The sequence below is a fragment of the Vicia villosa genome, linkage group LG4 (assembly GCF_029867415.1).
Source record: "Vicia villosa cultivar HV-30 ecotype Madison, WI linkage group LG4, Vvil1.0, whole genome shotgun sequence".
In the NCBI taxonomy this organism is placed as follows: domain Eukaryota; kingdom Viridiplantae; phylum Streptophyta; class Magnoliopsida; order Fabales; family Fabaceae; genus Vicia; species Vicia villosa.
Genome location: NC_081183.1, coordinates 131,798,839 through 131,811,609, shown reverse-complemented (window position 1 = coordinate 131,811,609; position 12,771 = coordinate 131,798,839). Strand labels below are relative to the sequence as shown.

The 12,771-nt window shown below is 35.4% G+C and overlaps 2 protein-coding genes across 2 annotated transcripts; both read right to left on the bottom strand.

Annotated features, from left to right (window-relative positions):
- Positions 1-2,820: 2,820 nt before the first annotated feature.
- LOC131599686 (uncharacterized) lies at positions 2,821-7,841 on the bottom strand. Its single transcript, XM_058871965.1, has 7 exons — positions 7,770-7,841; positions 7,483-7,696; positions 5,041-5,179; positions 4,680-4,958; positions 4,493-4,594; positions 3,235-3,624; positions 2,821-3,045 (listed from the first exon to the last, which is right to left on the bottom strand). The coding sequence occupies exons 3-7, from the start codon at positions 5,149-5,151 to the stop codon at positions 2,989-2,991; spliced, it is 939 nt and encodes a 312-aa protein (XP_058727948.1). The 5' UTR covers positions 5,152-5,179; positions 7,483-7,696; positions 7,770-7,841; the 3' UTR covers positions 2,821-2,988.
- Positions 5,888-10,629, bottom strand: LOC131597880 (uncharacterized). Its single transcript, XM_058870541.1, has 6 exons — positions 8,319-10,629; positions 7,937-8,251; positions 7,770-7,854; positions 7,113-7,696; positions 6,588-6,680; positions 5,888-6,476 (listed from the first exon to the last, which is right to left on the bottom strand). Exons 1-6 carry the CDS (start codon positions 10,619-10,621, stop codon positions 5,888-5,890), a joined length of 3,969 nt encoding a protein of 1,322 aa, XP_058726524.1. The 5' UTR covers positions 10,622-10,629.
- Between the last annotated feature and the right edge of the window lie 2,142 nt (positions 10,630-12,771).

Here is a 12,771-nt window from a genome sequence, read left to right as displayed (position 1 = left end):
ATCTGACCAACTCTTCAAAATTAGCCGCATAGTCAGCCACATTCATATTACCCAAATTTAGTTGCAAGAAGTCACTCTTTTTCTTGCTGTGAACATCCGTCAGAAAGTACATTATCTAGAAACTCAATCTTAAAATTCACCTAAGTAACCTCAGTACTTGTAGCTTCTATTCTCTAACGCATATTCTCCGACCAGTACTCATCCTCCTCAGACAACACATGCGTACCAAATAACACCTTGTGTTCACTAGTGCATGCCATAACTCAGAAAATCTTCTCGATCTTTTGAAGCCAAGTATGAGCACGCTCATGATCATACCTTCCTTTGAACATAGACATATTGTTTCTCTGAAACTTTCCTAGACCACAAAACTCATCAACCACTCCATGTTGATTCTGCTGATCCTACAGAGCCGTATTCGCTTGCCCCATCACATGAGCCATAACATCCAAAGAATCAACATTCGCACGACCATTCCTTTAAGTCATTTCTTTATGCACAGTCAACCAAAACACATTAACTATTCGTAAATAGTAAAGTAAACATCGTTTAACGAAAACAAGTATCGAAAGTGTTCCCACACATGTCGCATACAAGGGTATAAACTTGTTTTCAACCTAGGCCGAATAGACCAACTTGACTCTGATACCAACTATATAACACCCTAAAACCTCAAAAATAATTATGAAAGATAAGCAGTTACTTTTCCTCCAAAAATAGGTGTTACACATGCTCAACTACAAACTCATCCAAATTAATACTTAGAAATAACAACAAAGCTCAAATTTGTCTCAATAAAGAAAAATACCTGATTAATTAAAATAATCCAAACAATAACTCAAATAAAGATATAAAGTTCCTAATTCTAGTGTTACAAATCAGAGCATCAACAAAACTAAATAACATGAAAACTCAAATAAACAAAGAGGCATCAACACCATCCTCCAGCTCAAAATAACAGTTACTCCTCTTCCTGATTATCTATACTTCATGAGAATACAGAACACCACAAAAAACAAAATAGGGATGAGAATAAATTCACAGATGTTAATGGTGTAATAAAAAACAAGGATGGTTATCAACATCAAACACACACATCAATTCACAACCACAATAATTACAACACAATATGAAATGCTTTGTAATCCTCCTCTAATATGCATGTGGTACCAAGTTGTTGGATATTGGAGTTATGTTACTGAATTATCCACGTCTCTGGTTCTTCTCTAAATTTGAAAACGACATTAGTTCCTCTATATATGAACCGTCCTTGATTACTTATCTCTGATATACATGAATGAATGGATTATATTAATACATTCATAACTCATATTCAAACAATAATTAACATCTCAACTCATTATCGACAACATAAAATACTCTCATCTCATACTCAACAAGGTTCCTCTCTGAATTACTCAACTCGAATATATTACACAATTACAACTCAATAAATATATAATGATTTAGAAATACTCATCAAACGAATAAAATTATATTATTGTTCACTAACATAATAACACAGCTCAAAAACATGTCAGAGTTACTCAACTTTTAACTCTGATAGCTCATAAAGTCTTACTCTATAAGTCCTCGTGAACTAAAAATTAACTCTTTTGTTTTGGCGACCTTATTCAGGTAATAATATAACTCAAAAAAAAAATCTTAAGAGTCAAATATCTCAATTTTAACTCTACAACTCATCAAATTTAACTCTAAACAACTCGAAAACAACTTTGACAATTCTAACATGTTAGAGTTACTCAAACAAATAAAAATAGGACTTATAAAAACTTAAAGGAAACTCTAAAAAAAATCTATTGAAAACTCTGGCATGATAGCAAATTGCTAAATATAGCCAAATCACTCAAATTACTCAATATTTTAAATTCTAATTCGAGACCCACCAAACAGCACCGAAAAGTCACCACAATAAAAATCACTTGAAAACTCATCGAAATGGACAACATAATCAAAAACACCAACCTGTCACGCACCGACCCGCGAACTGCCGCTGCCCAACCACCTGACGACTCGCGCCATGATGCGATACACCACGACCATTTGAGTAGATTACGGCTCCAAATCGTCGAGTCACGGCCTGCAACAAGTGCACCCCGCGCAATCACTACAAGAAAACAACACTTTAGCGTCGGTCACAAACCGTCGCTAACATCTTAAAAACCGACGTTAATAGCTGTTAGCGTCGGCTTAGTGTGGGCGTCGGGACCGTCGCTAAACACCCCGAAGCTAACAGTAGCGTAAGGCCGTCGCTACAGTAGCGTCGGCCTGAAGCAACGCTAAGCGGTCACTGCTCGTTGTCCATAGCTTATACCAAAACTGTAGCGTCGGCCCACACCATCGCTATTATATGCTACGTGGCACCATATGGTTGGTGTTTCCTTTTACCAAGATTACATGTTGTCTGTAGCGTCGGCTCCTTGGCGTCGCAACATGATGCCACGTGTTTCAATATGATAGGGTAGTTGCCATTTGAAGTTTTACGTTTTAATAGTAGCGTCGGCTGAAGCCGACGCTTTTGTTTTTTTTTTTTTTTTTTTTTTTTCTACCCAGCTTTTGCAAAAAATTATTTTTTTTTTGTCTAATCAGTTTTGATTGCACCTATAAATTATAAAATATGATACAATAATATAATTTAATCATTTTGAAATAAAAGTAATAAATTGTAATCTAAAATCCATATAACATAAAATAGGTGTACCAAAACAAACAACCTATTCAACATCAGAACAATACATCCTGTTCATAATTAGGTGTACCAAAACAAACAGCCTATTCAACATCAGAACAATACATCCTGTTCATAATTAGGTGTACCAAAACAAACAGCCTATTCAACATTACTTATAACACAATCTTATACTCATACGAGTTTACTTATACATGCCAAGGTGTACCAAAATAAGTTTACTTATAAGTCAAACTAGACATAAGAAAACCATAACACAATCTAGACATAAATAAACTCTATTGATCCTGATCATGACCATCAACATCAACATCTTCCTCATCCTCCTCTTCCTCCTGCAACATTAAAAAAACAGTGTAAAATTAATAGTGAGAAGAAAATCTAAAAGTATTAATATTCCCATACTTGAATTTTAACAAAATAAACTTTATTATATAGAGTCAGAACTTGACATTAATTCAACAAAATGAAGGAGTACAATATTCAATAAAGTGTTGCAAGAATCAAAGGAATAGTAAAAGTACCGAATAATCATAATGAGAATGTTCACTCGAAGTAGAAGGTCGACCTGCCTGACGAGACTGGAACATATCAAACATTTTCCTAAGATCTTCAAATTGTTTTGCCAATTCATCTGTCCGCGCATTAGCTCGTGCAGCTTCTTCACGTGCTGCAGCAGCTTCAACTCTAGCAGCCTCAATGGCTTGGTTATCTGACTCTCTATTGGGGTTTGTAATTGACACTTGTGTCAAGGAGCTCACTCCATATCTTACGTTGCGCGCCAATTGTGCAGATCCATAACACCGCCCCCGTGTTTTACCTCCTGCAGCTTCTTTCCACATTTGTATTCTTGTAGATCCATCGACATCAGCACCACTTTGTGTGGCTTGTGTAACACTACTCGCGTATGTTTCCTGTACAACATAAGATGAATGTGTCAAAGATAATGTGCCATAATTATAACACTTTAACTAAAAATACAAATGTTATGAAATTTTTTTTACAAATGATGTTTCCTGTACAAATGATGTGTCAAAGATAATTGTGCAGCTCTATGAGAATTAATGGCAGTTTGATTTGCAGCTATAAATGTACCTCTGTTTATAACCAAAAGGAACTCTATTATCTTGGATCAAAATGATTTTTCAGTTTTCCAAATGGAAACCAAACATACTCCTAGTTCATGATTTTTCAGTCTTGTAATGTATCTGACAGTTGGAAGTGTATATGCACACTACACTTTAAGATGTGAACACTTTAAAATGATTGAATTGGTATGAGCAACTATAACTTATAACTCATTTTGAGACTTGAAGCTATTCTTGGTTGCTATAACTTATAAGCTTCCTAGTTGTTTTTTCTGAATCTAACATACAAAACCAGCAACTATATACAAATTCAGCTAATAATAGTTATAAGCTTCCTAGTGTACTCATGCAACTAATAATAGTTCTGAATCAGCAACTATATACAAAACCAGCTAATAATAGTTCTGAATCTAACTTATAAGCTTCCTAGTGTACTCATGCAAAACCAACTAACATACAAAACCAGCAACTATATACAAATTCAGCTAATAATAGTTCTGAATCTAACTTATAAGCTTCCTAGTGTACTCATGCAACTAATAATAGTTTTTCATAATGTATTTTCTTCCTAGTCACAAATTCAGCAACTTCAAAATGAAAATGAAACTAACATGTCTCATGCAACTTCATAATGTATTTTCTTCCTAGTCAAAAATTTAGAAACTTCAAAACGAAAATGAAACGAACAACTTACATGTGTTTTCGCTGCACGCTCGTCAACCCACTCCCCATTCTTCTTTTTGTGGGTGGCAATGAAGAGCTCATCCGGATGTGCGGGTCGCTTGAGTTTTTTAGCCTATAATTAAAGATAATATATATGGTCACAATGTATATTGAATATAATTATATTAAAGCATTTCAATAACAAATATAATACATACCAATTCAAGTGCAACATCATGGTGAGCTATACGACCAGACGTATGGACTGCCCCACCTCTGCTTGATGATCGATTAATCTTATTTTGATTGGAGACATCCTTGAACTCTTTTGTCTCCCACTTTGCAAGAAGAAACTCCCATGTATCTACACCCATCCAAGGCGGCTTGCGCGCCTGATCTTTAGCCTTTTGCAATATATCACGCAGTCGTGCAGCACACCTTTGATGAAACAAGCCTTCCATTCTAGCATCGTCGCAACGGTCCCAGCTTACAAGCGACTGACAAAATATACAAATAATAAATGAAACTCAACAATATACATTATAATCAAAATACTAAAAAAGAAATTACATGTCTTACTTTAAACATGTTGAACCATTCCTTTCTCTCGTCTTGTTTTTCATCGCGTTTAAGCTCACTATAATTAAAAAAAGTACCCTTGTAAAGCTTTACTATAACTTTTCTGCACATTTCGGCAACAAGGTTGCCTGGACTTAACCTATAGGGCAAAGGAAAAATGTTTGTTAATTAAAACACATATGTAACACGCAAAGCAATCCATTCACGTCAATTTTAGACATTTCTTCACCTCACAAAGCACCAACAGCAGCAATGTAAATGTTCTGAAAAGAGGCTATATTAAACTGACAGTAAGCATTATGAAAAAAGGCTATATTAATTATTAGTTTTAACAGCCACCTTCTAAATAAGAAAGGTGTTTTTCTCTTCAAACTAATAATAGAAAGGTGTTTAAATTAGTCTCTTTCTAGGTTTTAAATTAGACTCTTTCTAAGTATCGTGTCTAATAAGCCAAACTGCCATACCAACAACAAGCTAGATGAAAATCTGAAGGTTCTTCTTTGACAGAATAACCAGAAACATCACCCCACTACACGAACTTATCTCAGGAATTCAGATTGGGCAAGAAACCACATAGAATATTGTTCAAAATAGTAAACTTCTGCTTTGGCAGTTCCAAAAGTTGAAAGCTGCCAACAAGACTCCATTACACAGAACTCATAATCATAGTTATTGTAACATTTAAGAAACAGTAGGTTAAATGCATATTCAGATTCTATTAAATCAAAATTCTAAACATTGAATCAAAGTAATTAATCAGAACTCATAATCATGGTTATACTCTCTACCAATTCAAAAACATTCAGATTCTATTATGTCAATGTACAAAATAGAACAGAAAGTGTGCTTACGCATTAGTATCTTCCACAATATAGATCTTCGGTCGCTGCCCATCATCTTGTTCTTGTTGTTCCTCGTTAGAAAGTGCTTGGTCACCCTCTTCTTGAACATCCTCTTCCGAGGTGTGATGGGGAGGACTTTGCAAAACATGATGAGTATATCCTGGGGTAGGAATGAATCTAAATTCCTCGGAAGTCGGGAATGATGGTTGAGGCTGATTAATAGGTGGTGGTGTTGGGTTTGTCTGAGCTAGTGGTGGTGTTGGGTTTGTATGAGTCGTTGATGCAGGTTGCGAAGGTGGAGGCTGAGTAGGTGGTGGTGTTGGTTTTGTCTGAATCGGTGGTGGAGGCTGAGTAGGTGGTGGTGTTGGTTTTGTCTGAATCGGTGGTGGAGGCTGAGTAGGTGGTGGTGTTGGTTTTGTCTGAATCGATGGTGAGGGCTGAGTAGGAAGTGGTGTTTTAGTTGTCTGAATCGGTGGTGGATGTTTTTTCTGAGTATGTGGGGGCGGTGGGTTCTTTGAACCAGGTTTCCCATGCACCATGCGAGAATTCTTTATAGCAATACTCCCAGGTGGAATTTGTCGTTGACGACATAACCTGTCAACAAAACTTTTTTACACAATTGACATTATCAATAACATTAGCAAAAATGCATCAAAAAATATTAAATTGCAAAGAAACGAACTAGTTAAGGTTAAGCCATCTTACTTATTCGTGCTTGATGGTGCTTTTCTCTTTCCGTTTTGTCCAGTCATTTGAATAGAAGCTAACAATAAAGCTGCCAACAATAAAAAAATTAGCCTAAAACATTTTCACATATCACATCAATAGTATACACTTAGTACATCAGATCATTATTATAATTTATATGACCCAGAAATAGAGTGACTACAATTTAATATGAAAACACAAATCCTAAATTAAGAGATATCTAGTATGAAACAAGTAAAAGGAATCTAGCATATATAAAAGTTTATCAATCAGAAGTGATGAACACAGTGCAACACTGAAGAATGGTGGGAGTGATGAACAAAAGCATCAAATATAAAATAAGTTATAAAATACTAGTAACATAGATTACAAGTCAACATAGATATTCAAATTGATAAAATCATAAGATAAAGTACTAGTAACAAAATACAAGTCAATATAGAAACACAAGATAAAATGTTCTCTCAATCTTGAATCATTGGTTCAGTTGTCGTTGCTATCTCGACGTCGCCATCAATTAACCCCCCATCAGCTAAACCACGTATTTGTTCAACTTCGGTAATAGGCACAACCGGTAACATTTCATCAGATTGATAAGGAATTTCATCCCCGGTGTTGTCTATCTCAACATAACCCCTTGGTTTTGTGGTGATTGCTGCACACCATCCACGCATATTTCTACACGTTTCTGGATAAGGGACATAATACACTTGTTTTGCTTCTTGTGCAAGAATGAATGGGTCATACTGACGATATCGCTTATTCATCTTAATATCAACAATATTGTACTCAGTAATAACTTTTGTGCCACTATTCTTTGTTGGATCAAACCAATCACAATGAAATAGGGCAATCTTGTTGCTAAAGCCGTTGTATTCCAATTGAAGGATACGTTGGATGATGCCATAAAAATCGTTTTCTCCTCCATTTGTAAGACCTTTAACATATACCCCACAATTAGTAGTCTTTTTACCATGACTCCATTCTTGAGTGTGAAACTTGTACCCATTAACAAAGTATATGTTCCATGATGTTGCCTTCGGATTAGGACCGAGAGCTAATGCCTTCAGGTGTGGACTAGTTGTTCCATTCCTCTCATCATTCACCTAAAAAATACAACTAACCTTAGTTATAGTTTATTGTCAACCACATAATATAAATCATGAGATAAATACTAACATAGTCCTTTAGCCATGAAGGAAATTGCTCGTGTATAAGACCAGAAGCATCTTCCTCATTGATAGAATGATATTGCATGAACAATCTGACACCGGCCATAAAATCTATGAGTATATATATGCAAAATGGTTGACATCAACACAATTGTTTTACAAAAATGTACTTACTCGAGATACGGTTTAACCTCGTCACAATTGATTAAGACGTGCACATGAGCAGACTTCCATTCCTTATCAATCACCCAATAGTCACGAGATTTTCCACTAGGACGGCCACATTTGCTAAAAATTGAAAGTGTAATTGGTTGGGAGTTCTCATCATCTGGTCGAGGATCATTCCTTAAACTTGTACTTGGAAACAAACTAAAGGTCTTGAAATAGTGAGAGAAAAAATGAGTAGTTTCACGGTGCAAGTAGGCAGTGCATATTGAACCTTCAACCCTGGCTTTATTTTTCACCGAACGCTTGAAGTCTCCCATCAATCTACACATGAAAAGATTAAAAGATGTTTTTTCATTAACATAATCTACAGAAATTGAACATCATTTACCTTTCAAATGGATACATCCAACGATATTGTACAGGACCACCAAGAATTGCTTCATTAGGTAGGTGAATCGGGAGATGTTCCATTGAGTCAAAGAAACCTGGAGGAAAAATTCTTTCAAGCTTGCATATGATGATGGTAATGTTTTGTTCCAACCTGACAAGGTCTTCCAACTTCAACGTATTACAACACAAGTCTTTGAAAAAACGACTTAACTCAGTTAGTGGCTTCCATATCTCAGGAGGTAAGGAACGAAAAGCAATTGGAAGCAAACACTCCATGAATACATGACAGTCATGGCTTTTCATCCCCTTCATCCTACCCTTGGTGACATCAGCACACCTAGAAAGATTTGAGGCATAACCATCAGGCATTTTTAGTTCCTTAATCCATCTACATACTAATTTTGCCTCTTCGGATGTCAAAGAAAATTTTGCCTTTGGCTTAGCCATCTTCCCATTAGGTAGAGTAACCATCTCTAAATCCCCGCGTAAACAATTAAGAGGTAAATCCAATCTTGCCTTCTCATTGTCCTTTGTTTTTGCAGGATCATTCATGACAGTGTAAAACACATTATCAAATACATTTTTCTCTATGTGCATCACATCAAGGTTGTGCCTTAACAAGTTGTCCTTCCAATATGGAAGATCCCAAAATATACTTCTTTTGATCCAATTATGTTGTTTCCCATACCCTGGAAATTTGGTGGCCCAATCACTATCTGTAACTTTTGGAAAATCACGAACTGCTTCCCAGACATCATGGCCGGTAAACATGTATGGTGGGTTTTTTTTCTTCATCATGTTTTTTGTAAATCTCTTTTTACTTTTCCTAAACGGATGATCCATTGGTAAGAACCTACGATGACAATCAAACCAACAACTTTTTCCACCATATCCTAAGGTGAAAGCATCCGTACTGTCCATGCAATAAGGGCATGCTAATCTACCTTGTGTACCCCATCCAGACAACATACCATATGCTGGAAAATCATTGATTGTCCACATTAAATGCGCTCTCATTACAAAATTTTGTTGCATAGAGATATCATATGTCAAAATTCCATCTCTCCACAAGCGCTGCAAATCATCAATCAAAGGTTGCAAGTAGACATCTATTTTAGCTTTCGGATTGTACGGTCCAGGTACAAGACAAGTCAAAAACATGTATGGTTTGGTCATGCACATTTCGGGAGGTAGATTGTAGGGTGTGACTATTACCGGCCAACATGAATATGGAGTACTAGAGGCTTGAATGTAAGGGGTAAAACCATCCGTACATAAACCTAATCTTACATTTCTCGGGTCACTAGCATAATCGGGATAAACTTCATCGAAGTGTTTCCATGCTTTTCCATCAGATGGGTGACGTAAAACATTTGGATCACTAGGGTTCTCACGATGCCATCTCATTTGAGATGCAGATTCCTTTGAAGCAAAAAGTCGTTGTAACCTAGGAATGATTGGAAAATAGAACATTCTCTTCACTGCCACATCTTTGTAATTTCCCATTCCACACTTTCGAGGAACATACCTAGCAGCTCCACAAACTCTACATTGAGTTAAAGTGCTATCTTCTTTAAAATATAATAAGCATCCATTCACACAACAATCAATTTTCTCAACCTCTAATCCTAACTTAGACACCAACTTCTTCACTTTGTAATAGTTTTCAGGTAAGCATCCTTTAGTTGGACAAACATCGATTAGCATTTGGGAGAAAAAATTCATGGCCTTTTGAGGAACATGCCAATTAGACATGGCAGCCAACATCTTAACTGAAATAGATAGTCTGGATTCAGAAGCTCCCTCATAAATCGGTTGGTTTGCGGAAATCAATTCATCATAAAATCGTTGAGCTTTTTCATTTGGTACCTCACCCTCACTAACTGTTTCATTTTCCATATCAGCATTCACATTTGGGGCATTAACAAATGGTCTGAAAACATCAGAGACCATTTCATTCATTGCATGAAATTGTTCTTCATCACCTGTATTATCTCCACCAGCATTCCCACCGCTACTAATATGACCGTCAAGGTCCACATTTTGATTCGCTTCTCCATGATCAATCCATGTATAATAGTTGGGCAAAAAACCATATTTGTACAAGTGATGTTTGACCTCATTAGGCGTTTTCAAGAGAATGCAATCGCATTTTACACAAGGACACCTTATCCCCCCCTCGTTTAAAAATTGTGGTCGATTCATGGATTTAGTGACAAAATCCTCTACTCCACTAACAAAACCATCTTTCAAACCATACCTATCGGAGTTAACTCTATCATACATCCAACTTCGATCCATTTTCTACATTAAAAACAAACATAAGTTTATCTATTTCAAATAGATTTATATATTTCTCAAAGTACGAAAGATTAAATCTAGGGAATATATTACAAATAGATTTATCTATTTCAAATAGATTTATCCATTTTCTACATACTAATCTCTAAAATTGAAAGAAATTAAAAACAAAGTCAAATATGTTACACAAGGTAGATTAGCAACCACCAATATTAACAGCCACCAATAATTCTCTTCTTAGTATACACCAAAATTAAAAACAGAGTCATATTATTAGTTTTAACAGCCACCAATAATTCTCTTCTTAGTATATGTTTGGACCCACAAACAACTAGTAACAAAAATATGCTATACTGAATTGGTTAAGAGTATAATAAAACGGCAGCGCATTACTAGAACAGCATCAACTTAGAACAGTAAAATAACAAACACTACTTATTATACCACCACCATCACAAACAACACAAAACTCTCTCTTCAATCAATTTTCAGAAGATATAGTCTTAACATAAAAGAAGATATAGTATGGAATCTTAACACCACTACTCGGTTAATAGCATATTTATCATCCATACCTGAGCAGAACTTTTCCCCTCCTTCTCCTGAGCCTTCTACTTACTCCTTTTAAGGTAATAAGGTTTAATGAAAAATTTCTACAAACACAACTTAAATATTAGATGTGCATCTATAAACAAAACAAGTTATTTATATTAGCTATAATATAAACATAATATGAGCAATTAAGCTGCAATCATCCAAAAACCCATGTCTCAGTATCACCAAAAACCCATCCATGTTATTTCATTTACAAAAGGATTGAGGAAACCACATTCCCATACCAATGATCATTGGGACAAGTGAGAATTTATTAGAGAAATTCAAGCATGTAATAATTTAAAGTTAATTGCAATTCTAAGAGAACTATTAAACTATCCAAAACTATTTTAATATTTGGTTCAGTCATCCTAGGAAAACCCATCCAAGTTATTTCATTTAAAAAAGGATCGAGGAAACCATATTCCAATATCAATGATCATTGACAAGTGAGCATTTACTAAAGAAATTCAAGCATGTAATGCTGGCAGTCTGTATAAAAAACAATCTTTTACGAATACAGCTCCATACCTCTTTAGAATCTAAAGGGGTTTGTCGCGGTTTTCCCCACAAATTGTCAAACTGCCAAAACAGAAACAAATAAAAAATATGTTATAAATTATAATCACTCATGTTGTAAAAAGGTGAACAGGGGTAAATGCACTACAAAATTTGCAGATAGCAATATCCAAACCAATCATAACTATACAAGCCAAATATGACATTACCTCCATGGCAATCAGATGCTTCAAGTCTACTAAATTAATGTGGATTAACAGACGCAACCGGGGCAGAATATGGACATGGCAATTAAAATTAGATAATATTTAATGCAGTTTGTATCAACTTGAACCGTCGCCGTCATATCATTGTAAGCTAGTCATATCATTGTAAGCGACTATAGATCAGATTTACCTCGCCTATGCCAACTCAAGCATTCTCTAATATGAGCCAGATTCAAGGGAACTCAAGCATTCTCTAATATGAGCCAGATTCAAGGGGAGTTTGTGCTACTACGGATATATTGGCACACTGTCTCTCGAACACAAACTTTATAACAGCAAAGTGATTTAGAAATTATTTCCTAGTTCATTCATCATCAACACCTTCTAAGGTAAGACATATTGCCATTAATTCTTCATTTCATGAACCTACAAAACACATTGATCTTGTTTTCCATCTTGTGGGATAGAAATTACAACAAAAATTGTTTCACTTGTTGTCAGTTTTTACCACACGGCAGCTTGCAGCTTGCAGATGCTTTTACTAAACCAGAAGTAATTTTATCAAACAAGATATGCTAGTAAGTTCAGAATGTATGACTCACATAACTTGCACTAGAATGGAAGCAAGGTAGCATTTTTCTTATATCAAAATCTACAAAACCAAAGAAACTTACTATTAAAAGAATCAATATTATTACATAATTACTACACCATACTCTTTATGGACATTCTTAAAGACCTTTAAGACAATGATAATGGATACATAGCACTGGAAAACAACATAAACCTTGTGGCTTCCATCATCATGTTATTTCTACAATTATTATAACT

What these genes read in the sequence shown, in the direction of transcription:
- LOC131599686 (XM_058871965.1), bottom strand. Translation starts at nt 5,151, where the DNA reads ATGTGCAGAAAAGTTATAGTAAAGCTTTACAAGGGTACTTTTTTTAAT. An exon ending in AATGGTTCAACATGTTTAAA is followed by an intron (nt 4,959 to 5,040) that starts GTAAGACATGTA and finishes ATATTTTGTCAG; the next exon opens with TCGCTTGTAAGCTGGGACCG. An exon ending in ATTCTCATTATGATTATTCG is followed by an intron (nt 3,046 to 3,234) that starts GTACTTTTACTA and finishes TTAATGTTGCAG; the next exon opens with GAGGAAGAGGAGGATGAGGA.
- LOC131597880 (XM_058870541.1), bottom strand. Translation starts at nt 10,621, where the DNA reads ATGGATCGAAGTTGGATGTATGATAGAGTTAACTCCGATAGGTATGGT. An exon ending in TGGATGTATCCATTTGAAAG is followed by an intron (nt 8,252 to 8,318) that starts GTAAATGATGTT and finishes TTTCATGTGTAG; the next exon opens with ATTGATGGGAGACTTCAAGC. An exon ending in CGTGGTTTAGCTGATGGGGG is followed by an intron (nt 6,681 to 7,112) that starts GTTAATTGATGG and finishes AAAATGTTTTAG; the next exon opens with GCTAATTTTTTTATTGTTGG.